General features: G+C 48.7%; 1 protein-coding gene, 1 long non-coding RNA gene and 1 other non-coding gene across 14 annotated transcripts in view; 1 reads left to right on the top strand and 2 right to left on the bottom strand.

Annotated features, from left to right (window-relative positions):
* The first annotated feature begins 1,392 nt into the window (after window positions 1-1,392).
* Window positions 1,393-24,665, top strand: part of Tpm3 (tropomyosin 3) — a 37,405-nt gene continuing 14,132 nt past the window's right edge. For 3 of the 11 annotated variants that reach the window (XM_045137914.1, XM_045137915.1, XM_004667206.2), the window contains exons 1-6: window positions 1,393-1,509; window positions 2,774-2,899; window positions 20,037-20,170; window positions 22,723-22,840; window positions 22,947-23,017; window positions 24,295-24,370. In XM_045137914.1, coding sequence (XP_044993849.1) covers window positions 1,393-1,509; window positions 2,774-2,899; window positions 20,037-20,170; window positions 22,723-22,840; window positions 22,947-23,017; window positions 24,295-24,370 — 642 coding nt within the window. Of the gene's footprint in view, window positions 1,510-2,773; window positions 2,900-9,680; window positions 9,920-20,036; window positions 20,171-22,722; window positions 22,841-22,946; window positions 23,018-23,667; window positions 23,744-24,294; window positions 24,371-24,665 lie in introns of those variants that run through there. The other 8 variants (XM_004667205.2, XM_004667204.2, XM_004667208.2 and 5 more) reach the window with 6 other exon arrangements.
* On the bottom strand, window positions 7,070-9,297 carry LOC123455956. Of its 2 annotated transcripts, none has more exons than XR_006634256.1 (3): window positions 9,168-9,297; window positions 7,834-7,932; window positions 7,070-7,558 (listed from the first exon to the last, which is right to left on the bottom strand). It is a non-coding gene; the product is annotated as an uncharacterized LOC123455956 (long non-coding RNA). The 2 variants fall into 2 exon arrangements; XR_006634257.1 differs by having other exon boundaries at window positions 9,113-9,253.
* LOC123456109 lies at window positions 15,146-15,252 on the bottom strand. The gene has a single exon (XR_006634330.1). It is a non-coding gene; the product is annotated as a U6 spliceosomal RNA (small nuclear RNA).

Raw genomic sequence — 24,665 nt, 5'->3', positions numbered from 1 at the left:
TCTAGCAGGAGCAGTCTGCTATTACAAGCTCCCATGGGTGGACCCGCTCTGTGCTGCTCTCTGCCCCACGGTTGTCTCTGTTCCCACATTGCTGAGGTTTTGCATAAACACTGACTATACCCTTCACATGATGACTAATTAGAGCCATTTATATTCTCCCCGGCAAGCTCTAGTCACCTTGAATGAGGTTCCACGTCTCCTCTGGCAATCATCTTAGGTATATGGGCACCAGTGTATGGGATAAATTGCCACCTGCCAGTAACAAGGCTTCAAGTGGAAAAATGAACATGGCTGGCACTGAACCTGGTGGTGGTGATTGTGATGATGTGGTGGGTGGTAGGCTGGGCAGGGATTCAAGGATGGAACAGGTGAAGAGAACATGGACCTTGGTATGTACTGGGGGGTGGGTATCACGAGCTCTATTTTACAATCACTATGGGAATACAGAGGTTATGATCTTCTCTGGATTATTCTGACCCTCTCCTTTCTCTCTCCCCACCCCTCTTGAAGCCCTAGGATGGCCTTTCTGACTTCAGCCCTCTATCACTGTGGCTCTTAGGGGGAGAAGAGCAATGTCTCCTTGCCAGTTAGAGAATCCCAAAATAGCATAGCAATTTGATCTGGCAATCTGGGGGAATTGTCGGGGATCACAAGTGACCTCCCCTCTTTACTGTTGTCCAAGCTCCTTGAATACCAGGAATCAAAGGATGAAACTTAACCCAGCCGTGTTGGATGGGCATCCAATGCAGCCCATGGCTGAGTAAGGAGAGCTGAAGGACAAGCCGGATGACTGCCAAGGTGCCCTTCTCTGATTCCATATTCCTACCTCCCCATCCCTGCACTTTTTTTGTTTGTTTTGTTTTGTTTTTGTTTTTGTTTCATAAGGTGAGGTCTCACTCTAGCCCAGGCTGACCTGGAATTCACTATGCAGTCTCAGGATGGCCTCGAACTCACGGCTATCCTCCTACCTCTGCCTCCCGAGAGCTGGGAAGAAAGGCGTGCGCTGCCACGCCTGCCCGGGGGGGGCTCCTGTCCCTACACTTTTCAAACATCCATAGAACTTCCCAGAACGTGTGGAAAGTTCCAGGATCAAGGAAAGCGAGCCTGGCCCCTCCCCCACTTTTCCATTGTCTAAAATCAGCCTCAGCTGTTCCTCCTTTATTTATTTATTTATTTATTTTTTGCTGGTGATGTCAATCCATCAATGTGTCGCACCCTGTGCTCCCCTGGGAGAACAATGATGCGGTGGAGGGAGCTGGAAAGACCATGTTAGGAACAAGAGGAGGAGCTGGGAGAGCAGATAAAGGCTCCCCCTTGGGAACTTTGGTCAGGCAGGAGGCGCTCCTCCAGTTGTCCAGTGTTCCTAGGTGAAGCCGCCAGCAGCCACTGCTCATGATGGAGGCCATCAAGAAGAAGATGCAGATGCTGAAGCTGGACAAGGAAAACGCTCTGGACCGGGCAGAGCAAGCCGAGGCGGAGCAGAAGCAGGCGGAAGAGAGAAGCAAACAGGTGAAGCCTGGTCTCCATCCCTTTCTCAGCTGCTGCTGCTGCACAAGAGAGATAGAAGGGGGTTTTCCGGGGAAAGGCAGTGACCACTGGCGTCAGCTCGCCCTCTCTGGGGTGGGAGGAACATTTTCCCCTCAACAGGGGCCAGAAAACCTCAGCCGGGCGTGGTGTTGCCCGCTTTTAATCCCAGCCGTCGGGAGGCAGAGGTAGGAGGATCGCCATGAGTTCGAGGCCACCCTGAGTCCCCATAGTGAATTTCAGGTCAGCCTGGGCTAGAGTGAAACCCTACCTTAAAAAACCAAAACACAACACCTCAGCTACCTCAGACAGTCTGTGTGACGTTGGGAAAGCCAATGGCTCTTTCTGTGTCATCTTGGGTCTGCTGGGCTTAAGTAGAAGTGGACCATGTTTTGAAAGAACCTCTGGCTCCTAGAGGGAAAGGTAAGGAGTCAGCATGTGAGCCAGCCATGGGGACATACGCCTTTAGTCCCAGCACTCAGGAAACTGAGGTAGGAAGAGCACTATGAGTTCAAGGCCAGCCTGGAGTTCCAGCTAGGGTGAGACCAGGCCTTACAAAAACAAAAACCAACAACAAAAAGAACTAAAAAGAACTTAGAATGTACCATCTCTCTCTAAAAAAAAAACAATATTCAGGCTGGAGAGATGGCTTAGCAGTTAAAGTGCTTGCCTAAAAAGCCAAAGGACCCAGGTTCGATTCCCTAGTATCTATGTAAGCCAGATGCACAAGGTGATGCATGCATCTGGAGTTCGTCTGCAGTGGCTAGAAGCCCTGGCATGCCCATTCTCTCTCTCTCTCTGTCTTTTCTTCTGTCTTTCAAATAAAAATTTTATATTTATTTGAGAGCGAAAGACAGATAGAATGGGCACACTGGGGCCTGTAGTCACTGCAAATGAACTCCAGGTGCACGTACCACCTTGTGTCAATGGGTACTGTGGAATTGAACCTGGGTTCTTTGGTTTTGCAGGCAAGTGCCTTAACTACTATGCTATCTCTCCAGCCCTGTTTTCTTTTCCATAGAATCGTAGGCATCGACCCCATTAGATAGAAACCCACCACCCAAGAGTCTTGGATGAAAACTCGGGATGGCTTGGTCCCTTCAGAGTCCAAGATTAGAGGATCACAGACCAAGCCACAGCAGAAATCCTGGAGCAGTGGGCTGGGGAGAGGGTCCCTCCAAGGACAGGAGTGCAGCGTGTATGGTCGTGTGGTTTATGTCTTTGTGTGTCACTCTTTGGGCTCCTGTAGCTGGAGGATGAACTGGCAGCCTTGCAGAAGAAGCTGAAAGGGACCGAGGATGAGCTGGACAAGTACTCCGAAGCTCTGAAGGATGCACAGGAGAAACTGGAGCTAGCCGAGAAGAAGGCAGCTGATGTGAGTGTGAGAGGAACGGGGAGTGAGCTTAATGCTGACCTTATGGCATATGTAGCTATATTCTGAATACACTCTGACACACTCATGGGCTCACAGAAAAACACACACACACACACACACACACACACAGATGAATCCAGGCGTGGTGGTGCATGCTTTTTATTTCATTTTATTTTTATTTTTGGTGCATGCTTTTTTTCTTTTTTAATTTTTTTTTAATGTTTTTTATTTGAGAGCGACAGACACAGAGAGAAAGACAGATAGAGGGAGAGAGAGAATGGGCGCGCCAGGGCTTCCAGCCTCTGCAAACGAACTCCAGACGCGTGCGCCCCCTTGTGCATCTGGCTAACGTGGGACCTGGGAACCGAGCCTCGAACCAGGGTCCTTAGGCTTCACAGGCAAGCGCTTAACCGCTAAGCCATCTCTCCAGCCCATTGGTGCATGCTTTTAATCTCAGCACTCAGGAGGCAGAGATAGGAGGGTTGCCGCGAGTTCGAGGCCATCCTGAGACTACACAGTGAATTCCAGGTCATCCTGGGCTAGAGTGAGACTCTACCTTGAAAACACACACACACACACACACACACACACACACACAATTTACATATAACAGCATGGTGGCATGCCCTCACAGTGGCATATGCTTTCTTTTTCAAAGACATGGTGGGGCTGAGGGTACAATTCAATAGTAGTATGTTTGCCTAGCATGCATGAGACCCTGGGTTCAAACTTCAGCACTGAACAGAAAAAAAAACAAAGTAGAAGTCTCAATTTTATCCTACCCACCCCTCTGCTCAGGAATTCAGCAACCTCTTCCTGGACCTGGACAAAGGGAAGGAACACCAAGCCCAGATACACGCTCTCATGTATCCCACCTCCTCCCCCATGTCACATTCCTAGCTTTTGTGTACGAAGCTGGGCATGGGTGTATTAATAGGGAACCGCTCATCTCTCAATTGCCCAACAAAACCAGCTTGGATTTCACAATAGGAAAAGGAGGTCACATTGACCCTGGCCCTATATGGATTTATTTTGGCCAACACTGGGTATCTGCCCTAAAGCCACAAATATGCCATAGGAAACACTGCTCATAGGAAAGCAGAAAGGGCCAGGCGTGGTGGCGCACGGCTTTCATCCCAGCATGTTCGACTCCCCAGTACCCATGTAAAGCCAGATGCATACGGTGGCACAAGCATCTGGAGTTCGTTTGCAGTGGGTAGGAGGATCACTGTGAGTTCAAGGCCACCCTGAAACGACATAGTGAATTCCAGGCCAGCCAGGGCTAGAGTGAGACCCCACCTTGAACAACCAAAAGACAACAACAACAACAAAAATAGAAGTTTAAAGGCTAGGTGTGGTGACGTACGCCTTTAATCCCAGCCCTTGGAAGTAGAGGCAGGAGGTGTACTGTGTGTTCAAGGCCAGCCTGGGCTAGAGTGAGACTCTGCCTCAGGAAGACAAACATACTTGCAGAAACACATCTCATCTACACATGATCTAACCACTGACTTATTTGAAAGTACTTCCCTCTTTTTTTTTTTCAAGGTAGGGTCTCTCTCTAGTCCAGGCTGACCTGGAATTCACTGTAGTCTATGGGCAGCCTCAAACTCATAGTGATCCTCCTACCTCTTCACCCACTGCAAATGAACTAGAGATGCTTGTGCCATCGTGTGCATCTGGTTTTACACGGGTACTGGGGAGTCAACCTGAGTTCTCTCCAGCCCTGTAAATGAGGTTGTATGGGATACAGGCATGCTCCTTCCTTTGTACATTATCTGCTGGCTTACCCCTTCAATACAATTACTGTTGGAGAGGCCCTGATCCCGAGACCTGCTGAACCAAAAATACTCTTCTTGGCCTTCTACAGAAAACAGTTACTGACCTCTGCCTCAGAGAGTCAAAGGAGGAAAGTAAGGTGTCTATTGGAATGGACAGAGGTGCTGAATAAGGAAGAGGAAGGTTTCAAATTGAAAACAAGGGCCATTATCATCCATAAAGAGAGAGGGGAAAAATGAAGCACCCACAATGTAGTATATGCATCTTTGTGATGGGTGAGCTTTGTCCAAATTCAGTTGAGTTTCTGGATTTGAGACTAGTGAGTTAGGAAATAGAGCATGTCTCCTTGATGCGGCAGGTGCCACAGGGAAGAGGAGGGACCTGACAATGGTGTGCTTCCACAGGCAGTTTTGGGGTGTGAAAGCCTTCCTGAAAGTGGTGGCTTTGCTAGCACTGCTTGAACAAAGAAAGCACAAGAATGAGGCAAGGTCAGTCCAAACTGTTTTTGTTTTTTTTTTGAGGTAGGGTTTCACTGTAGCTCAGACTGACCTGGAATTCACTATGTAGTCTCAGGGTGGCCTTGAATTTACAATCCTCCTATCTCTGCCTATCAAATGCTGGGATTAAAGTTTTTTTTTGTTGTTTTTTTTTTGAGGCAGGATCTGGTAGAGTGCTGGGATTAAAAGCATATGCCACCATGCTCAGGTTTTTTTTTTCTTTTTAAAGACAACATTGATTTTCTTTTTAAAATTTATTCATTTGCAAGGAGAGAGAATGGGCATGCCAGGGCCCGTAGTTATTGCAAACGAATTCCAGATGTATGAGCCACCTTGCATATCTGCCTTTATGTGGGCACTGGGGTCATTAAGCTTTGCAGGCAAGCACCTTAAGTGCTAAGCCATCTCTTTGGCCCAACTTTTATTTTCTTCTGCTTATAACAATTTTGCCCACCCATTATAAAAACTTGGGAGGAAGGCCCGGGCATGGTGGCACACGCCTTTAATCTCAGCACTCGGGAGGCAGAGGTAAGAGAATCACTGTGAGTTCGAGGCCACCCTGAGAATACAGAGTGAATTCCAGGTCAGCCTGGGCTAGCATGAGATCCTATCTCAAAAAACAAAACAACCAACTTGGGAGGAGCTAGTGTTCTTTTTTGCAGGGGGTGGGGGGGCATGGACAGTGTCTCACTCTAACCCATGCTGACCTGGAACTCACTCTAGTCCCAGGCTGGCCTCGAATTTATGGTGATCCTCCTACCTGTCTCCCAAATGCTAGGATTAAAGATATGTGCCATTATACCAGGCTTAATATTATCTTTAAATTGTACACGTGAAACACAGTTGTGGTTTTTTTTGTCTTGTTTTTTCGAGGTAGGGTCTCACTCTGGCCCAGGCTGACCTGGAATTCATTCTGTATTCTCAGGGTAGCTTCAAACTCACGGTGATCTTCTTACCTCTGCCTGTGCAGGGATTAAAGGCATGTACTACCATGCCTGGCTTGGTTTACACCTTTAATACCAGCACTTTGGAGGCCAGGGTAGGAGGATCACCATAAGCTCAAGGCCAGCCTGAGACAATATAGTGAATTCCAAATCAGCCTGAGCTAGAGTGAGACCCTACCTCAAAAAGGTTTTTTTTTTTTGGTTTTTTGAGGTAGGGTTTCACTCTAGCTCAGGCTGACCTGGAATTCACTATGGAGTCTCAGGATGGCTTCGAACTCATGGCCATCCTCCTACCTCTGCCTCCTGAGTGCTGGGATTAAAGGTGTGCGCCACCACACCCGGATTATTCTTTTTATTTATTTATTTGGAAGAAAGAGGGACAGAGAGGGGGAGGGAGAGAGAATGGGTGTGCCAGGGCCTTCAGCCACTGTAAACAAAATCCAGATGCATGCAACCCCTTGTGCATCTGGTTTATGTGGGTTCTGGGGAATTGAACCAGGATCTTTTCTTTGTCTTTGCAAGCAAACACCTTAACCACTAAGCCATCTTCTCTAGCCCTCAAAAAAATTTAAAAAAAATATATTTGCCTATACGTATGTACATTCCAGGGCTTCTTGCCATTGCAAACACCAGACACTTTCACCTTTTTTTTTTTTTTTTTTTTTTGCATTCAGCTTACACTAGTGGTTTGGCAACTGAACTGGGCCAGCCGGCTTTGTAAGCAAGCACCTTTAACCACTAAGCCATCATCTTCCCAGCTCTGTTCATTACCTATTTTTGGGACAGAGTCGTAATACATAGCCCTGGTTGTCCTGGAACTCGCTATGTAGACCAGGTTGGCCTTGAACGTGCTGTGATTCCCTCTGCTTCTGCTCCTGAGTTACAGGTATGAGACCACACTGGCTACATTTACACTTTTGTGCAAACATGTCTAAAGTCCTCTTAATCCAACATGAAGTCAGAAGCTGTTTATGGAGAAAGAAAAGGAATGAGGAATGCAGTGGTTAGGACAGAGTCACAGCATCCTTTTTAGGACGTGTGTGTTGGGAGAGCTGAGGTCAGGGATGGAGAGACACCTGTTGACATGCTGTATTCTTTGTCACCAGGAAAACAATAGCACCGGTAGGTTCCTTTGCTGCCCATCCATCATGCTTCTGAAGGCCATCGGGAGCCAGTCCATCTGTTCCCCTGGACCAAGTGGAGATTATCTACTAGCCTCAGGAATGTGGTGTGCTCTCAACACCACTTGGGTTTGTCCAGGATGAGGTTTTAGGCTTCAGTGGGGCTCTGGGAGGTGCAACAGTGCCCCCTGCTGATCAGGTCTCAGATGACAACGTTCTCACTTCCACAGCCTCTCTGATTAGATTGCTCCAAATCAAGTTTGAAAAATGTTCAGGACAGAGTTTACTGAGTGTCAGAATCCTGCTCTTCTTCCCTGATTCCTGGAGAGGAAATCAAAAGTGTTCAGGTTACTCTTCTATGAAGATTATTGTCTGTCCAAGCTGTTTCTTCCGAATAGTCTCACTGTTGAATATTCCCATATAAGAAAGGCAGCACCTTTAGAACCAGACCCCACGAACAGTAAGGTCTTGTTAACCCTTTCAGTAAAGAGTCTTCATTTACAGTTCTGTTCTGTGTACTGCATTAAAAAAAAAAAAACAAACCAAAAAACAAAAAAACTACCTCCCGAGAAATAGAGGCCAGGTGTAGTTCTTACCTGTAATTCCCACACTCAGGTGGCTGAGGCAGGTGGGGGTTCCAGGGCCAATCTCAGACCGGGAATTGGAGGCCAGCCTGGGCAACATGAGATCCGACCCTGTGTAAAAAACCAAAAAAAACATCAAAAAAGAAGCAGCTGGGCATGGTGGATGCACAACTATAAAAATCCCAGCACTTGGGAGGCACAGGTAGGGGGATGGCCTTGAGTTTGAGGTCACTCTGAGACTACATAATGAATTCCAGGTCAGCCTGGGCTAGAGTAAGACCCTACCTTGAAAAAACAAACAAAAACCAAAAAAAGAAATAAAGGGAAAATTCTCAAGTCCCTTCAGGATTCCAGAAATCCTGCATACCAGGGCCTATCAGAGAAATTATTTTTTATTAATTTTTTTTTTCTTTTGGTTTTTCAAGGTAGGATCTCACTCTGGTCCAGGCTGACCTGGAATTCACAATGTAGTCTCAGGGCAACCTTGACCTCCTATCCCTGCCTCCTGAGTGCTGGGATTAAAGGTATAAGCCATCATGCCTGGCAATTTTTATTTATTTATTATTATTTTTTTTTTTAGTTTTGCGAGGTACGGTCTCACTCTAGCCCAGGCTGACCTGGAATTAAGTCACAGGGTGGCCTTGAACTCACAATGATCCTCCTACCTCTGCGTTCCAAGTGCTAGGAGTAAAGACCTGCACCACCATACCTGGCTTTAAAAAATTTTTTTTAAAAATATTTTATTTATTTATTTGACAGAGAAAGGGGGAGAGTAAGAGAAAGAGAGAGAATGGGCGTGCCAAGGCCTCCAAACACTGCAAATGAACTCCAGATGCATGTGCCCCCTGTGTGCATCTGGCTAATGTAGGTCTTGGGGAATTGAACCTGGGTCTTTTGGCTTTGCAGGCAAATGTCGTAACCACTAAACCATCCCTCCAAACCTATTTTATTTTTTTGTTATTATTTTTTTGGCTTTTTTTCTGAGGTAGGATCTCACTGTAGCTTAGGCTGACTTGGAATTCACTATGTAGTCTCAGGGTGGCTTCGAACTCCTTGCGATCCACCTCTCTCTGCCTCCCAAGTGCTGAGATTAAAGGCGTGCACCACCACGCCCGGAATATCAGAGCAATTTCTAACCCATAATTGTTCCCTGGGTACCTGGAAACAGAAGTGACAGTGAAACTGGTGAAAGTTAGGTTTAGAGATCAAATTCTACAATAGTCTCTGTGTTTTTTTTAAATTTAATTTAATTTTTTCTGTTTTTCTAGGTAGGGTCTTACTCTAGGCTGACCTCGAATTCCCTACGTAGTCTCAGGGTGGCCTCGAACTCGCGGCGATCGTCCTACCTCCGCCTGCCGAGCGCTGGGACTACAGGCGTGCGGCGAGGAGCCTGGGTGGCCTCCGTCGAGGGCGGCGGCCTGGCAGGGCAGTGGCACTAGCGAGAGGGTGAAGCGCGGGAGCCGCAGAGCGGCCGGCCGCAGGCTCGGACCCCGGGCCGACGACCCTGGCTGGGCAGCCGGCCCGGCCCGCGAGGCTGGGGTCCCGAGCGGGGGGCGGCGCCTCCCGGTTACTATGGCATCCCCTCGGTGTTCCCAACCCCGCCCTTCTTTACGCGGGTTTTGGGGCGGTCACCCCGGGCGACCGGCAGCCCCGCCCTCTCCATCCGGGCCTCGTCGCCCGCCGTCGCGCGCTCGGAGGCCGGCGTTCGCGCCCAGCTCGGCCGCCGTCACATCCCGGCGGGCGCGCGCGCGCGGGCGGGGGCACTTCCGGTATTTCAGGGAGGAGCAGGCGGAAGTCGGGCGGGGGGCGAGAGGAGCGGCCGCGACGCCGAGCGGGCGAGCGGGGAGAGCAGGCAGGCAGGCAGGCAGGCGGGCGGGCAGCGGGGCCGAGCGAGCGAGCGAGCGAGCGGGAGAGAGACAGAGACAGAGACAGAGAGGGGCGCTCGCCGGGCGGCTGTCGGGGTGCCATGGCCGGGGCCACCACCATCGAGGCGGTGAAGCGTAAGATCCAGGTCCTGCAGCAGCAGGCCGACGACGCCGAGGAGAGGGCCGAGCGCCTGCAGCGGGAGGTGGAGGGGGAAAGGCGAGCCCGCGAGCAGGTACGGGCGGAGGGAGCTCGGCGTGGGCCGGGGGTGCTGCTGAGGGCGGAGGGGGGGCGGGGGACCCCGGCTCCACGGGGGCCCGCAGAACGGGGACCAGCCAACCGACCGGGAGGCAAAGGAACCAGGTGCTTTCATCCTCCTCCTCCTCCTCCCGTGCACCCCAGCCCTCCCCAGCGAGCAGCCCGGAGTCCCAGAAAGGATCGCGGCTCGCCCACCTGGGTGTGGTTTTTTATTCCTCCCCCCCCCCCTCCCTTCGCAGCTCATTCATTCAGGCTTTCCGAGCCCGGGCGGGCCCTTGTCCCAGGGAGGGGCTCGGCCACCTTGCCCTTCCTTGTCCCTCCACCCCAGCCTTGCCGTGCAAGGGTGCGGACCTTGCTGTAGCCTGAGGTTTCCGGCTGTGGGCTGAGGGCTGAGAGTGACTGGGTCATCCGGCCGGGGCGGGCAGGACCCCAGCCTCCCGCAACAGGGGGGCCGGGTGGGAGGTGGTGGTGGGGGGACCCCGTTGGAAAGCACCCCCCCCGCCCCACCGCGCGCCCCACCTCTTGCCAAGGCAGCTGGCAGCTTTTCCGCTCCCTCCTGCTCAGGAAATGAGGCAGCACTCAGGCCCGAGAGGAAGCGCGATGCCCTCCCTTCCTCCCTCCCTCCAGGGAGGAACTTCTGGCCTCTCTGCACAGCCCCTCCATCCTCCAGCCTTGGGGCCCTTTCCTCTTACAGGGGTTTCTGGTAACTGGTACACAGCACACTTCCCATCTCTGGGAAAGCTGGGAGGGGAGATGGTTCTCCCTTCCTTTGTATAGTCAGCCTTAAAATGTCTGAGCCAACTTGCTAAGCCCTGCCCATGACGATCTGGAAGGCAGGCGCTTCTGCCAGATTCAGGCCCTTTGGCTGAAGTGTGAGAGCCCAGCAAACTTGGTGCGAACGCTTGCACCGAGCATGGCTGCTGATAAGGGAGTGTATTGGCAGAGAAATCAAACGCCGCACCAATCTCAACCTCGACTACGTGGTGGATGGAAGCAGATTAACGAGTGGCTCTAGGGGTGTCCTCCTTGCTACTTTCTCAGTATTCCAGTAGGGTTTTTTTTTTAAATTTATTTTTATTTATTTTTTGTTTGTTTATTTGAGAGAGAGCATGGTCTTGCCACGGCCTCCAGCCACTGCAAATGAACTCCAGATGCATGCACCACTGGCTTAACGTGGGTAATGGGGAATCAAATCTGGGTCCCCAGGCAAGCACCTAAACTGCTAAGTGTATCTCCTCCAGCCTCTAGCATTTTATTTTTATTTTATTTGCTTATTTTTTATTTATTTGAGAGCAACAGACAGAAAGAGGCAGAGAGAGAGAGAATGGGCACACTAGGGCCTCCAGCCACTGTAAACGAACTCCAAATGCATGTACCACCTTGTGCATCTGGTGTATGTGGGTCCTGGGGAATCGAGTCTCGAACCGGGGTCCTTAGGCTTCACAGGTAAGTGCTTAACTGCTAAGCCATCTCTCCAGCCCCCCTAGCAATTTTTTTTTTTTTGAAGTTCAATGTTTGTTGGCTGAGCGCTGGAATTTAAAGTGTTGGAATGAATGGGTTCTTGAAATTTCTTGAATCCGCTTTAGCAAACAGTAAGATTTTCTTTGCGTTGAAGCCTAGTGGGTGATGTCTTCTGTTGAGACTTTGCTTTCAGAAGATGCTGAGACTTGGTAAAATGAAACGAAAAGACCTAGTGAAAGAGCGAAAGTGGTATATTCCTGTCTTCTATTCTTTCTCTAGGCATATATATTTATATATATATTTATGTTTCCCTGCTCTTCTGGGGAGGAACTTAGAATAGTTTTTGTTAGTGAGAAGGAAAAGAGCGAGTATGGGGGGAAGGTTTACAGCTTTTCCAAGTTGATATTTAGAGACTATTAAGATGTTTATGTTAATAACTTGGCATGGAGAAGTCAGAGCTTGCTGTCTTTCTTGGTCACTTCGCCCTACCCCCTAGGTAGGGTCTCCCTCTAGCTCAGGCTGACTTGGAATTCACTGTGTAGTCTCAGGATGGCCTCGAACTCCTCCTACCTCTGCCTCTTGAGGGCTGGGATTAAAGACATGAACCACCATGCCTGGGTTGGTCACCTTTTCCTATGTGGGTCTTTCTCCTGTCCAGTATGGCCACAGCCTCTTTTTGGGATGGGGCCTTGGTTTTCCAGGCTGGCCTCGAACTCATGGTGATCCTCCTACCTCTGCCTCCCCAAGTGCTGGGATTAAAAACGTACGTCACCACGCCCAGCATTGGCCCTCCTTTTTCCCCACTGGTGACTGAGAATGTGATATGAACTGTGATGTGAGCGTTTGCATTCATTCATTCATACATACATACATACATATATATATAAATTAATTTTAGTTTTTCGAGGTAAGGTCTCACTCTAGTCCAGGCTGACCTGGAATTCACTATGTAGTCTCAGGGTGGCCTTGAACTCATGGCGATCCTCTTACCTCTGCCTCCCAAGTGCTGGGATTAAAAGGCATGTGCCACCATGCCCGGCATTTTTTCATATTTTTTAAGCGACTCCCTCATTTGGACCCTGCTAACATGTATTGAGCCCGAGGGTCTAGTGAGGAAGCCCTCAGAATGGGAACTAGGTGGTAGTTAAATATTGATAAAACTAGTATCTTCTCTATCAGGTTGAACCTGATCTTTTGACTTTCAGCTGCCATGAACTTTGAACCTCTACAGAGGACACACCCATGGGAAGGGAGGGAATGTTTGGTCTACCTCGCTCTTAGGGCACTGCGGAACACGAGCTCTGAGGCTCCTGTGTTTTGAGCGCTTGGTTCCCCAGCTGGTGGCCGCGGGGGCCTTGCTGTTGGGTTGGGAGGGGTAGTCAGCCGCTCTGTGCGCTGTCTACCACCGCCATAGTAGCCGTGGTAGCCATAGTAGCCATGGTAGCCATGGTAGCCATAGTAGCGGTGGCCCGGCCTCCGCTCACACGTGCTGTCCCCGTCACCATGAAGCTGTCCTCCAGACTAGCCAAAAAAATCCTTTTCTCCCATTTGTTGCTCTTGGTTGGGTGTTTTGTCCCAGCAATCAGGTTTTTATTACTTGCTCTGTTGCATTAGTGGGACCGTCAACTTTTTTTTTTTTTTTTGAGGTAGGGTTTTACTGTAGCTCAGGGAGGCCTTGAACTCACAGCAATTCTCCTACCTCTGCCTCCTAATTGCTGGGATTAAAGGCGTGCGCCACCACATCTGGCGCTCTGGACTATCAGTATTTTTCCTTAAGATTTTAACTTTTTTTACTGACAACTTCCATAATTGTAAACAATATCCCATGGTAATTCCTTCCCTTCCCCTTTGAAACTCCACTGACCATCATATCCCCTCCCTCTTTCAATCAGTCTTTTATTTTGATGTCATGATCTTTCCCTCTTTCTGGAGGCAGAGGTAAGTGAATCACTGTGAGTTGGAGACCACCCTGAAATTACAAAGTGATTTCCAGGTAGCCTGGGCTAGAGGGAGACCCTACCTCAAAAAAAAAAAAAAAAAAAAAAAAAGAAAGAAATTACTTATTTGCATGAAGAAAGACGGAGAATGGGCCAGGGTCTGCAGCCACTGCAGACGCACTGCTCTGCATGCCTGTGCCACTTTGCAACTGGCTTTTCATGGGTTCTGGGGAGTTGAACCTGCGTCACTGGGCTTTCCAGGCAAGTCTTAACTGCTGAGTCATCTCTTCAGCCCTTATTTGAATATACCCTGCCTTGAAAAAAAACAAAACTGGGTGTGGTGGCACACGCCTTTAATCCAGCACTTGGGAGGTAGAGGTAGGAGGATTGCTGTGAGTGAGGAGTGAGTTTGAGGCCACCCCGAGACTAAATAGTGAATTCCAGGTCAGCCTGGGCTATAGTGAGACCCTTTTAAACCCCTCCAAATATATGTATGTATACTTTGTATATCATGTGCGTTGGTACTCATTTCCCTCCTCCCTCTTGGTGTTCCTCTGGGGGCCCCCTTCAGTGGGGTTTCTGGTATTCCCCACAGGGTTGTCAGTCAGCAGTCATTGGTGGTGGGGGTGGGGCAGTGCCTCTGAGTATGCAGGTCCAACCTGTGGCTCTTAACAGTCTTCCCACCCCTCTTGTGCAAAATTCCCCTAGCTCTGGTGAGTGTGTCTTAAGACTACTTCACTGAAAAGCTCTCCGGAGCCTCTGGACCTCTGCTTTGGTATGTGTTGAGTGTCCTCAGCGTCTGTCTCCTTCGCTCTGGCACTGATTGTCAGGCTCACCAGGGAAGCAGCACCTCCCCCCTCCCCTTGGGTTTTCCTCTAACCCAGGCTGGCCTGGGAAATTCTCAGGGTGGGTATAGAGAGTGAGAGAGAATGGGCATGCCAGGGCCTCCAGCAACTGCAAAAAACTCCAGATGCATGCGCCCCCTTGTGCATCTGGCTAACATGGGTCTTGCAGAATTGAACTGGGATCCTTTGGCTTTGCAGGGAAGTGCCTTAACTGCTGAGCCATCTCTCCAGCCCTTTTTAAAATATTTTTATTAATGGCTGGAGAGATGGCTTAGTGGTAATACACTTGCCTGTAAAGCCTAAGGACCCATGTTTGACTCTCCAGATCCCATGTAAGCCAGATGCACAAGGTCACACATGTTCACGAGGTGGCACATGGTCTGGAGTTCAATTACAGTGGCTAGAGGTCTTGGTGTGCCAATTCTCTCCCTCCCATACAATTTTTTTCCTTTTAGGGCTTGAGGGATGGCTTAGAGGTTAAGGTGCTTGCCTGCGAAGCCTAAGGAATCAGGTTCAGTTCTTCAGATCTCAGATAAGCCAGATGCATATAATGGCACATGCATTTGGAATTTATTTGCAGTGGCTAGAGGTCCTGGCATGCTCATTCTCTCCCTCCATGTCTATCCTTCTCTCTGTCACTAATAAATAAACAAAAATAAATTGAATATTAAAAAAATTTTAAGCTGGGCATGGTGCTGCATGCCTTTAATCCCAGCACTCAGGAGGCAGAGGTGGGAGGATCCCCGTGAGTTTGAGGCCAGTCTGAGGCTATATAGTGAATACCAGGTCAGCCTGAGCTAGAGTGAAACCCTACCTCAAAAAATAAAAAATATAAAATAAGTTCAATTTAAAAAATATGAGCCAAGCATGGTGGCACACACCTTTAATCCCAGGAAGCAGAGGTAGGAAGGTCGTTGGGAGTTCTCAGCCACCTGGAACTACATAGTGAAAAACAACAAAAAATACATGGACTGCTTCGTGAATTTGCATGTTATTCTTGTGCAGAGACCATGCTAATCTTGTCTGTATCATTCCATTTTTAGTATATGTGCTGCTGAAGTGAGCACCCATAAAAATTAAGAAGAATTATTATTTTTCAAGCACAGAGTGAGAGAGTTTATGGGCACACCAGGGCCTCTCCCATCCCCCTTCCAGATGACCCAGGAGAGGAGAGGCAGGTAGCCCTTTGCTGTGAGCCCCACCTTTGTTTGCTCTGGCCCGCAGACAACTCTGCTCCCTGCCTGACTCCCCCTCCCCCCATGAAAATGAAGTTCCCAAGGACACAGTATGCAGCTCCCAGGTAGAGGCTGCTGTGAGCACAGCTCAAGACTGACTTCAGCCCTGTCTTTCCTTTGCATTGTATCTGCGACTTACCTAAAAAGAGAAAAGCACAGTGTGACTTGGCCCTTTGTCCTTGACTGTGTCAATTGGGCATTCAGGAGTGTGACTGTTCTCTGGACCACTACTAGGAGTAGAGGATGGAACCATTTGTCTTTCCTTTTTATTTATTTATTTATTTATTTATTTATTTATTTATGAGACAGAGAGAGAGAGAGAATGGGCATGCCAGGACATCTAGGCACTCAAACTCCAGACTCATGCGGCTCCTTGTGCATCTGGCTTACATCTGTATTAGAGAATCAAACCTGGGTCCTTTGGCTTTGTAGGCAAGTGCCTTAATTGCTAAGCCATCTCTCCAGCCCATGTATGGTGTTTTGAAGCCCCGGTTTAAAGGGCATCCTGTTGTCCTCCTTAGTTCTTCATTGTGTATGTGTGTCCTAGGACCCCGTGCACTCACCTGTGGTGGCTGGGGCGGAAAGTCTGGTGCCCACTCTATCATCATTTTTATTTTTTATTTATTTGAGAGAAAAAGAGAGAATGTGGGTGTGTCAGAGCCTTCTACCACTACAAACTCCATACACATGCTTCTCTTTGTGCATATTGGCTTTACATGGGTGCTAGGGAGCTGATCCCCAGTCATGAGGCTTTGCAAGCCTTTAGCCACTGAGCAATCTCCAGCCCCTTGGGTTCTGTTTTTTTTTTAATTTTTAAAATTTCTATTTATTTATTTATTTATTGTCTATTTTTATTGGTTTGAGAGCAACAGACAGAGAAAGAAAGAGGCAGATAGAGAGAGAATGGGCATGCTAGGGCCTCCAGCCACTGCACACGAACTCCAGACATGTGCACCCCCTTGTGCATCTGGCTAACGTGGGACCTGGGGAATTGAGCCTCGAACCAGAGTCCTCAGGCTTCACAGGCAAGCGCTTAACCGCTAAGCCATCTCTCCAACCTGGTTCTGTTTTTAATACAGGCTTGCTTATTATAACCAGGACATCAAGTGTGTTTTCATCTTGCTCCCATTTCAGGCTTGTGAAGAATTCTATTGTAAATGCTGTTTTGTAGGAGAAAGTGCCTGAGCCAGCCTGTTGTCATGGAAACTACACCCTGCCCCCATAGCCTGTTATCTTCTCCTCCAACTGGGATCACTACCTAGAAGGATGGGGAATTCCATTTCATATTGCATTCTCCCAGTCAAGTTCCATTTTTCTTTGCTTTTTTTTTGTTGTTGTTCGAGGTAGGGTCTCACACTAATCCAAGCTGACCTGGAACTCACTATGGAGTCTCAGGGTGACCTCGAACTCATGGCAATCCACTTACCTCTGCCTCCCAAGTGCTAGGATTAAAGGTGTGCGCTACTATGCCCGGCTCTTTTTTTTTTTTTTAATTTTAAATATTCATTTACTTATTTGAGAGAGAGAGAAAGAGAGAATGGGCGCTCCAGGATCTCCAGCCACTGCAAATGAACTCCAGACGCATGTGCTCCCTTGTGCATCTGGCTTACGTGGTTCCAGGGTCCTTATACTTCGCAGGCAAGCACCTTAACCGCTAAGCCATTTCCCCGGCCCCCAAGTTACATTTTTCATGTTTTTCACTAGGTATCAAAATGGGAGTAAGCATTGTATAGTGAGTTTCATATCTCTTGCCTGATAACTTGGCTTGCTCTTGACTGGTTGACCTTTGTTGAGTTTGAGGAGAAATCTGTTTTCCTAGGGGACATCTGTTTTCCTGGAAAAGAGAGAACAAGAGAATCCTTGTCTTTGCGGGGTTTTGAATAGTACAGTAGAGATACAAATGGTTTCTTAGTAATCTGAGTTTATGTGGACTTCTCAGTTTTCTCTTCCTATAGCCTGATGGTGGGCCTGTAATCCAGTTCCCTGTCTCCTTCCTTGCCCCTTGAACCTCCCACATTTGTATGTGACAAGTTTTGTTCCAATCCTAAAAACAGGAGTTTTGAGGGACTCTGTTCCTCCACATATGGCCAGTGGCCCACATTTCTATAGCCGCCGCCACCCTTGCCGGCCTGAAGAAAATCAGGGCAATAGCCTTCAGGCACAATCTGGGCTGCCAAGGAGAGATCATGCTTACCTGGTACTTTGATAAGCATCTGAACTGGGTTGATGTGCAGGGCAGACTTTATGTTTTAGGTTTTCTCCTTTCCCCTTTCCGTCTATTCTCCCTCTTTCACTTCCTTATGTTATTGGGGCAGGGTGTCCCTGTGTATCCCAGGCTGGCCTAAGACTCATGATCTGTCTGCTTTAGTCTCCCAAGTGATAGGGACACAGGCACCACCCGCCACGCGGGACGAAGCTGCCTCCTTTGTTTCTCATTCCACATGGCCAGTGCGTGGTTCACTTGGACTTGGGTTTGTCTGTCTGTGGAGGCCAGGGAGCTTTGTGTCATAAGCTGCATTGGAGTTCATGGATGCTAAGTTGATGACTAGCAGAATAGCAAAACAATGCTGAAGAAACTTGGAGCGCATGTGCCACCAGGCCCAGCTCAGTGTCTTGTTTTGTTTTGTTTTTTTCAAGGCAGAGTCTCACGTGGAATTCACTAGGTAGTCTCAGGTGGCCTCAATCCTTCTACCTGTGCCTCCTGAGTGCTAGGATTAAAGGTGTGTGCCACCATGCGCAGCTCAGCTTCTATTTTTACAATGTCATCAAAGTATAATTCTAGCTGTGTCAGCTGGGGCTGAGGGAGCATGTGGGAGGTGGGAGACACTCTTGCTTTCCAGTGCAAGTGGCTTTCTGGAAGACATACTGTGAGCTCCTCATCCTCCTGTGTGTGATGAGGTGATGATGAGGTGAGGGTGATCAGAGGATTCACAACTTGTCAAACAGCACATTGATAATCCAAGCGTCCTTCTCTAAGAAATATTGCAGCCAGGCTTGATGGGCTCACCCAGCACTTAGAAGGGAAGACAGTATCAAGAGTTCGAGAACAGGGACAGGTGTCAGTTGCTAAGCATGACCCAGCAGAGGGAGCCGTCCTTCTATATCTGTTTTTTCTTTTTTCTGTTGGTATGGTCTCTAGAGGCCCAGACTGACCTAGAATTCACTATGTAGTCTCAAGGTGGCCTCAAACTCATCAACTCACTACCTCTGCCTCCGTGTGTTGGGATTAAAGTCGTGTGCCGCCACACTCGACTTCTGGCTGCCTTTTCTGACCCTCAAGTATTCAGGCATTTATTTTAAAAGTCCAGAAGAGAAGGAGTAATACTGTGTGGACAATGAACTGAATTTCACACTTCTCTTCAGGGTGTAACTCGGGTGACAGAGTGCCCTGGGGTTCACAACGCCCTGGGCTTGGTCCCCAGCCCCACATCAAAACCTGACACTAGGGCTGGAGAGACGTCTCAGCAGCTACGGGCTCGCCTGCTGGCCCAGTCGTCACGTAAGCCACACAGATGCGCAAGGGGCGCCTGCACCTGCAGTTCATTTGTAGTGGCTGAGAAGCCCTGCTGCACCCCGCCCCTCTCTCTGTCAAATAAAAGTCTGGCGTCAGTTGGGTATGGTGGCTCATGCCTGTAATCCCAGCCCTTGGGAGGCTGAACTAGCAAAATCATTTGAGCCTGAGGCCAACCTGGGCTACAGAGTGAGCTTCAGGTCTTCCTGGGCTGGAGTGAGGAACCCCTGCCTCAGCCAAACAAAAACCCTGGCATGGGGAGCACCTGTGATTCCAGTTCTCGGGAGGTTAGCTTGGGATGCACCAGACCTTGTTTCAGGGAAAAAAAAAAAAAAGGAAGGAAGGAAGGAAAAGGCACTCTGTGTGAAACATGGAAGTACCTAAATGAAAAAGGAGGAACTCTCTGTATGATCTGTCTGCTGGATCTTTCAACTTTTTTTTTTAACTTATTTTGTTCATTTTTATTTATTTATTTGAGAGCAACAGAGAGAGAAAGAGGCAGATAGAGAATGGGTGCGCCAGGGCCTCCAGCCACTGCAGACAAACACCAGGTGTGTGCACCCCCTTGTGCATCTGGCTAATGCGGGTCCTGGGGAATCGAGCCTGGAACCGGGGTCCTTAGGCTTCACAGGCAAGCGCTTAACCACTAAGCCATCTCTCCAGCCCTTTTATGGTATTTTTGATGTAGGGTATCACTCTAGCCCAGGCTGGCCTTGAACTCATGGCACTCCTACGAGTGCTGGCATTAAAGGCATGAGCTACCACACCCAGCATTTCAACTTTTTAAAAAAATATACATATATATTTATTTATGACAGAGGGAGGAGAGAGAATGGGCAAGCCAGGACCTCTAACAAACTCCAGATGCATACACCACCATGTGTATCTGGGTTCTGGAGAATTGAACCTGGGTCCTTAGGTTTCACAGGCAAGTGCCTTAACCGCTAAGCCATCTCTCCAGCCCCTTTTTCACCATTTGAGCTAAGACAGGCTTTATTCTACTAGGCTTTGGCCTCTTCATGGTAGTCAGCCCTGGTTTTACCGTAGCGCTTGGCTCTCCTCACCATGCCTCTGCTTCCCTTTTTTCATTCCACCATCCAAACAGGCTGAGGCTGAGGTGGCCTCCTTGAACCGCAGGATCCAGCTGGTTGAGGAGGAGCTGGACCGTGCTCAGGAGCGCCTGGCTACTGCCCTGCAGAAACTGGAGGAAGCAGAAAAGGCTGCAGATGAGAGTGAGAGGTATGTGGGGGACCTGCAGGTACGTGGATTTTACAAGAAGTTCGTAGGCTGGGGTGCAGCGGCCCAGTAATAGGGCACTTACCTAGCATGTCTAAGGCCCGGGGCTTCACTTTGTGCATCTGGCTTTATGTGGGTACTGGGCTGTTGAACCCGGGTTGTTAGGCTTTGCAGGCCAGTGCCTTAACTGCCTAGCTGTCTGTATCCCCCACCCAGGCCTAGGGTTCCGATCCTAAGGAGCCTTGGTTCATTTCCGCATAAGCGTTGTTGCATTTCTCTTCTCGTTTACCTCACATCTGCCAAACAATCAACTGGCTATTTTCACAGAGACAAGTGGTGATTTCAGTTCTGTTTTTCCTTTTATTTTGTTTATTTATTTAGTTTTAGACTTTATTTTTACGTATTTATTTGAGAGAAAATGGGCTCCCAGGGCCTACAGCCACTGCAAAAGAACTCCAGAAGCATGCACCACCTTGTACATGTGGCGTACAAGGGGCCTGGGGAATTGAACTGAGGTCCTTTGGATTTGTAGGCAAATGCCTCAACCTCTAACCCATCTCTCCAGCCTGTTTTTCCTTTTATTTTGAAGATAGAGTCTCATGTACCTCAGACTGGCCTTAACTTGCTAATCTCCTGATCCTCTTGCCTTCGTCTCCCAAGAGCCAGTATTACAGGCCTGAACCATTCTCAAATCAGTAAGTAAATAAATAAATGAATATTATTTTGGAGGAATATCAATGTTGTTTTGACGTAGAGACTCTTGGGCTGGCCTTGAACTGGGAGCCATCCTCCTACCTCTGCTTCCTGAGTGCTGGGATTAAAGACGTGTGTCACCATACCCAGCCCATAATTTTTAATAACCATGAATATTTTATTTTTGCTTTTCAAGGTAGTGTCTCATGTTAGCCTAGGCTGACTTGGAATTCACTATGTAGTTTCAAGCTGGCCTCAAGCTCATGGTGATCCTCCTACCTCTGTCTCCCAAGTTCTGGGATTAAAGGCATGTGTCACCATGCCTTTTTTTTTTTTTTTTTTTTTTTTTTGAGATACTTTTCAGATACAGGTCTTCAAACTTGATATCCTCCTGCTTCAGCTTCCCAGGTGCTGGGATTAAAGGCCTGTGCTAGGCATGGTGGCGCACACCTTTAATCCCAGAACTCAGGAGACAGAGGTAGGAGGATCAGCGTAAATTCGAGGCCATCCTGAGACTACAGAGTGAAATCCAGGTTAGCATGAACTAGAGTGATACCCTGCCCCGAAAAGCAAAACAAAAGACCTGTGTTGTTCTACCCAGGTATATAACTGTACCATTATCTTTGCTATTATTATTATTTTACATTATTGAGGATTAAACCCAGAGTCTTGCACATGCTAGGCAAGTGGAATATCACTAAGACACATCTTGAATGTTTTGCTACAGTTGAGAACTGAGCCCAGTATGTGTGTTTTCTAAAAATATTTGAGAGAAAGAGGAAGTGTGGTAGAGGGAGAAGTGTGTACTAGGGCTTCCTGCCACTATAAGTGACCTCCAGACATGTGTGCCACTTTGTTGTATCGGGCTTTAGGTGGGTACTGGGAAATTGAACCTAGCGTGTCAAGCTTTACAAGCAAGTGCCTTCAACCACTGAGCCATCTCTCCAGCCCCAAGTGTCTCTCTCTTTTCCCCTCTCCCTGTCCCTCCCCCCCTGTGTGTGTGTGTGTGTGTGTGTGTGTGTGTGTGTGTGTGTGTGTAGGTTCTCACTCTAGTCCAGCTGACCTGGAATTCACTACTCTCAGGATGGGCTCAAACTTATGTTGATCCTCCTGCAGCCTTCTGAGTGCTTCAATTAAAGGCATGTGCCACCACAGCCAGCCCATGTTATTTTTTATAAGAAAAAATTAGCTGGGCGTGGTGGAGCACAGCTTTAATTCCAGCACTCGGGAGGCAGAGGTAGGAGGATCACCATGAGTTTGAGGCCACTCTGAGACTACTGATTGAATTCCAGGTCAGCCAGAGCTAGAGTGAAACCCTACATCAAAAAAACAAAAAAAGAAAAAGAAAAAAATTACTTCCTCACCTGTACTTACACGTGTATGTGAATGGGTATGCCAGTGTCTCTTGCTGCTACAAATGAAATATAGCCACTTAGTGATTGGAATCATGTAGTTGTTTAGGAATCAAAACTGGGCTGGCAGACTTTGCAAGTGTGCCTTTCCCTGACCTCTTGAAAAATATTTTAAAAATATTTATTTATGAGAGAGAGACAGACAGAAGAACAGGCAGAATGGGTACGTGAGGGCTTTTAGCCACTGCAAACGAACTCCAGGCACAGGCGCCATCATGTGTCTCTGGTTTACGTAGGTTCTGGAGGATCAAACCTGGGACCTTAGGCTTTGCAGGCAAACACCTTCACCTCCAGTCCATCTCTCTAGGCTTCAAAAATGTTTGATGAAGGTGCTCAAGTGGCACTGGATTGCATTTGAGTTACAGAGAGGTGCAGTTTTGGCCCCGGGCAGCGGGGGGGTTGGTTACAGCCTCCTCGGTGCGAGTGCTGCATTCACCCTGTCTCTGGCAGAGGAATGAAGGTCATTGAAAACCGGGCCCTGAAAGATGAAGAAAAGATGGAGCTCCAGGAGATCCAGCTGAAAGAAGCCAAGCACATTGCAGAAGAGGCAGATAGGAAGTACGAAGAGGTGAGCCGCCTCCCACCTCTCTTCAGTGGCGTTGGGCTCTGCTGAAAGCCGTAAGGGAGATGGCGACATCTCTGCTCCTGAGCTGAACCTGGGTCTTTTCCTGTAGGTGGCTCGTAAGTTGGTGATCATTGAAGGAGACTTGGAACGCACGGAGGAACGAGCTGAGCTAGCAGAGTCGTGAGTATCTTGTCCCACATCCTGTCTTGTGTTCTGTCCCTTTGGCTTGAGCACTGGCATGAGTAGACGCGCATCCCTTCGACCTTGTTAAACAGGGCCGCAGGGCGGAGGGGCCATCCCATCCCCGTGTCCTTTAGGCTCAGCATTGCTTTGGACTTCCTATTGTCTTGATTAGTGATGGCTAACAAACAAATGATGCTTGCTTATTTCTTCTTGGGAAGGCTTACAAATTGTGGGAGTGTAGATACTAATAGATGGCAGTTACTTGAAGACCCTACTGGGTCCTTCTAGCCGGAATCTTTCCTGTTGAGGCCTAAACTGACTAAAGTGCTCATGCTGACTTAAGCTCCGGTCTCTGTCGTTTAAGCTGGGGCAATCTGCGGGGCCCTTAGGGAGCAAGGCAGAAATGACCTGCTGGCCCACTGCTGCATTTTTGGCCTTGTCTAACAAAGTCAGTGCTGACGTGTATACATTCGCTTGCCTCACATTCCCTTCTTCAGACATGACATATTGTGACCACGGTGGTGTTTTCTTGTCATTTTTTTTTTAAATCCCCCACCCTATTTTGCTGCTTGTTTTCTTGCTGTGTTCCTTTTTGACCTTTCTCCCCACGACCTGGCTTGTGCCATTCCCGTGACTGTCACTAACAGCCGTTGCCGAGAGATGGATGAGCAGATCAGACTGATGGACCAGAACCTGAAGTGTCTGAGTGCTGCTGAAGAAAAGGTACTAACCCTAGAGCCGCAGAGGCGCCGAGATGGTGTGGTTCCGTTCGGTTCTGTTCCGTTTGGTTTTGTTTTGCAGCTGCCTCCCCTCCATCAGCCGACCTGTGCTTTCTCATCTCTCCTCGGAATGCTCCATTCCTTTTCACCTACTTGGCGTCTTTCACCGCCTCTTTCCTCGTCGCTTCACTGCCTCCCCTCAGGGTTTCTGCTTCCTGGAGTGATTTGGGGGACTGTTTGGGTTGAACATCTATTCCCACTCCACCCTAACTAGCCACAGTGACTTGTTCCTGATGGTGATTTCCTCAAGTGTCTTTATTAGTATGCAGACATTGTGAGCGCAGGAGGGCCCAGCTCCTGACACCGGGCTCATGCTAGAGGGAGGAGGGCTGAAGCTTGTGCAGGTTACCGATACCCAGGAGCCTCTATTCTTTAATATGCCACCCGACTCTCTCTACACATAGGTTCAATTCACATCTGTGTGTCTCTCTTCTTTTTTTTTTTATTCTCTTCCTTTTTTCCTTTCCTCTCCTGTGGTATTTAAAATATTCACAGTAAGTGTTCTGAGCTGGAGGAGGAGCTGAAGAATGTCACCAACAACCTCAAGTCTCTTGAGGCTCAGGCGGAGAAGGTAGGGGCTAGTCTGTGAAAGCGACAGGGTTTGGGGCCTGGGCCCACCGCCGACATCGATGTCAGGATGGGACTACCCATTCCTTGTAACCCAGTGAGAAGTGGCTGCTTCTTCCCCGCCTACTGACCACCCGGATTCCGGGTTTAGTGCCAGTTCCTGTCTACTTTGATTGCTTAGGTTAAAATAACTTCATGGTCTCCAGGGCTGGGAGTGTCATACTTACACTGCTGGGCTCAAAGGCAGTTATCAGGAGATCTGATACACTAGCAATCAGATGGGGGCCATAGATAGCATC

Source organism: Jaculus jaculus, chromosome 19, assembly GCF_020740685.1.
Source record: "Jaculus jaculus isolate mJacJac1 chromosome 19, mJacJac1.mat.Y.cur, whole genome shotgun sequence".
In the NCBI taxonomy this organism is placed as follows: Eukaryota; Metazoa; Chordata; class Mammalia; order Rodentia; family Dipodidae; genus Jaculus; species Jaculus jaculus.
The sequence above is the reverse complement of the archived record's forward strand: the minus strand, read 5'-3'. Positions and strand labels throughout refer to the sequence as shown.